Raw genomic sequence first — 3,303 nt, 5'->3', positions numbered from 1 at the left:
CGAAGTCCTCGACGGTCTTGGCCGCGACGGTCTTGGCCGTGGCGCACCGCCGAGCCTGCAGAACGCCGACCGGAACGTGGTCATCATCCACTCGGACAAGAACTCGCGTGTGGTCGTGAACAACGACACTGTAGAGCTGATTCCCACCCCCAAGAAACAGCGCGGCAAAAGTCTCCAGCAGCAAGCCCCTATCAAAGAGAAGGCGAGCAAAAGCAGGTATGGTCACCTACCGCCCGTGTATGCCTCCGTCGGCTCCGGCCACGTCTCCTTCTCCAGTCCTTCGGGCGCCACTTTTAGCCCACTGGCACTCGCCAGCCACAGCCCCTACTCACTCGCTCCCGTTAACGGAGTTGTCCCCGGCAGTGGAGTCGTCCCCGGTAACGGGCTTGCCGCCACGGGAATCACTACTCCTGCGCTGGTTCCTGCCGGCTCCGGACTCTCCGCAGTTGACGCGGACAGCCGGACGCTGAACGGACACAATACACACTCTGGACGCCACTCCGACATGAACACCGCGCGCATGATCTGGGTGCCGGTTACCGAAGCCAAGAAGATCATGGCCGACGTGCGCAGCTCCGACAACCGCAAACACAGCTCCGATGTCCGCAGCTTTGACGACCGTGGCAAAGAAGAAGCAGCGATCTCCCTCGCAGCCGCGCCGAATAAAGCCCCTGTGGCCCTAGCAAAAACACCCATAGCAACCATCCCGTCGCCCACCGTGCAATCCGCACTACCGCTGCCTGCTCCAGCGGCTATCCCGCTGCCTGCTCCAGAGGCTATCCCGCTGCCTGCTCCAGCGGCTATCCCGCTGCCTATATCTGGTGGGCTGCTGGACGCGTCTTCCCCGGCCGTGTTGGCCACCAGCACTAGCGGCGCTACCGTGCTTGCGACCAGCTTGGCCGAGGACGAAGAGGATGACGAAGACGACGTTCCGTTCTTCATCAGCGCACGAGCCGCGGACTTGGACGCGGGTCTGTTCCATAACTTTATTTCGTCTATTGGCGACTTCTCCGAAGACGCGACGGAGGACTACGAGGCCGCAAGCGGCGACGGAGACTCCTTATTGGTGCCTCTGATGATCCTCGAGGGCCCACCCGATCTCGCTGAGGCCGCCGTTGTTTTGCAGGAAGAACTTAACCATGACGGAGAGGATTCTGAGACAAAGTCCGCGGCTGCGGACTTTATCGCTGCAGACCTGATGAAGAGCGAGGAGGCTGAAAACGCCCCCGCCCCCGCCTCCCCCACACAGACGCCGGTGCTCCGGCTGCGAAGATCCAACGGCCTGGTCGCTTCGCTACTCAGGCCTAGGCGGTGATCTTCACTCCAGACACCCCCCCCCTCTCCCAGCCTCCCTCGGCCTCCCTCCCGGCCTAGACGACATCGTTCTGAATGTGGTCGAACCGATTTGCCGCACCAAGCTTAAGACCAAGCTTAAGACCACAATATTTTTACTCTTAAAATGAAACTGATAGCAGACGCTAGCCAGGACTTCAAGACGTCCGCGCACCCCGACGTCTGGCGTGCGGTCGGTCTGCTCACGACGGTTCTCGTTGCCGTCGCATACTACATCGGCGCCGCGATCATTTTTGCAATTCCCTACGCCGCCTACCACTGGCGAGAGCCGGTGGCGCTCGCGTATCTGGTGGTCGCGGCCGTACTCGTCCTGGGGCCGGCCGCGCCCGCGAAACAGATCAGACATAGCCGGTATGCGATAATAGCACGGAGTGTGTGCGCACACGGCAGGGGGTGTGTGCACACAGGGCAGGGGGTGTGCGTGAGTTTCACGACTAGAGTGTGCACGCACGAGCAGGAGATGTGCACGCACGAGCAGGGGAAACACGAACAAAGGTTTGCTTGCAGGTTGTACAAGTCGGTGGCGTTATACTTTGATGCCAAGGTGTTTGCGGAGGATGAGATGTCGCTGATGAGTCATCACCCGAAGCCCGTACTGATTCTGAATTTTCCCCACGGGGTGATCTCATTTGGTGGATGGTGTGTGGGTTCTCTTTACTACGCTCGTGAAGCCGTGACAGGGTGTGCTGATGCTGTGGTGCGTCTACCTTTCCTGCGTCAGTTGTTGGGTCCTTTTGGCATGGTCAGTAGCAGCCGTGTGCCGATGCGAGAGGCGCTTTGTTCGGGTATGGATGTATGTCTGTATTCCGGTGGGTTGGCGGAGCTGTTTTTATGTCGGCGTGACAAGGAACAGCTCTACTTTAAACACCGGAAAGGTTGCATCAAATTGGCGATTGAGAGTGGCGCGGATGTGCGACTCTGTTACATGTTCGGTAACTCAAGCATGTTTGATCTTCTTTGTGGACCCTATACTGCCTGGCTATCCCGACATCTGCGCATATCAATGTGCCTCTTTTGGGGCCGCTGGTTCCTACCCGTGCCACACAAAACCAAAGTAATCGCCGTCTTATCGCGCACTATAACCATGCCGGACTACAGCAAGAACCGAGAAAGCATCACACCCGCTCTTATACAACAACAGCATGACATCGTACTCAAGGAGCTACAGAAACTCTTCGACGAACACAAACACCTCCATCCAGAATATGAGGACAAACAACTCATTTTTGTCTAATGATAGTGTGATGGATGAACCGACTTAACTTTTACGTGTGCAGACTTCACAAACCATTTGCAACGAAGGGTGCATCTCGCATCAACCCGCTACCTGAGGATGCTTTTCTCTTCGTACATGACCCCCCAATTATACAGGGTCACCGTGAACTATCACCGTGAACTATCACCGTGAACTATCACCACGAACTATCACCACGAACTATCACATGAACTATCACCATGAACTATCACCGTGAAAGAGGGTGTACCTGATGGGCGACAACCGGCACCGCTTGCTCGACGGTGATGAGTTTCTTCTCTATCAGTTGATTGTATATATGTATACACTCTAGTGCCTTCTCTTTTCCGAGTGGCGCGTCACCCGCTACCTGCAAGCTTCGGGTAGCGGCCCGAATCAGTTCTTCCGTGTCTTTATTTTCTCCGTCGCCACAGGCCGTGGCAAAGACCTGCGGGTACTGGGCCAACAATTGCAACGCACGGTCCGGTCTCAGCATGTGATACATGTTCATTAACCCCTGCACCTCCAATGCCTTGTCAATCACCTTTTGCTTCGTCAACTCGATCTCCCGCTGCAAGGATTTCGCCAACAATTTTTGCATGCCGATAAATTCATCCTCCTCGTCCTCAATACCACGACCAACTGCGAACCATACTCATGAAGGGGGGGAGGGGGAACTGACCGAAGGGAGGGAGGGAGGGGAACTGACCGGAGGG

At 56.6% G+C, this 3,303-nt stretch overlaps 3 protein-coding genes across 3 annotated transcripts; 2 read left to right on the top strand and 1 right to left on the bottom strand.

The window, feature by feature from the left end:
* Positions 1-520: 520 nt before the first annotated feature.
* On the top strand, positions 521-1,315 carry GNI_039410 (hypothetical protein; the record flags this gene model as incomplete). Its single annotated transcript, XM_011131086.1, has 1 exon — positions 521-1,315. One exon carries the CDS (start codon positions 521-523, stop codon positions 1,313-1,315), a length of 795 nt encoding a protein of 264 aa, XP_011129388.1.
* A 144-nt stretch (positions 1,316-1,459) lies between these two features.
* Positions 1,460-2,587, top strand: GNI_039400 (diacylglycerol acyltransferase; the record flags this gene model as incomplete). The annotated part of the gene is made up of 2 exons (XM_011131085.1): positions 1,460-1,704; positions 1,861-2,587. The coding sequence occupies 2 exons, from the start codon at positions 1,460-1,462 to the stop codon at positions 2,585-2,587; spliced, it is 972 nt and encodes a 323-aa protein (XP_011129387.1).
* A 229-nt stretch (positions 2,588-2,816) lies between these two features.
* GNI_039390 (hypothetical protein) lies at positions 2,817-3,188 on the bottom strand (the record flags this gene model as incomplete). Its single annotated transcript, XM_011131084.1, has 1 exon — positions 2,817-3,188. The coding sequence occupies one exon, from the start codon at positions 3,186-3,188 to the stop codon at positions 2,817-2,819; it is 372 nt and encodes a 123-aa protein (XP_011129386.1).
* Between the last annotated feature and the right edge of the window lie 115 nt (positions 3,189-3,303).

This window comes from Gregarina niphandrodes, assembly GCF_000223845.1.
Source record: "Gregarina niphandrodes unplaced genomic scaffold scaffold00005, whole genome shotgun sequence".
Classification (NCBI taxonomy): Eukaryota; Apicomplexa; class Conoidasida; order Eugregarinorida; family Gregarinidae; genus Gregarina; species Gregarina niphandrodes.
Note: the sequence above shows the minus strand (reverse complement) of the source record. Positions and strands in the feature narration are given on the sequence as shown.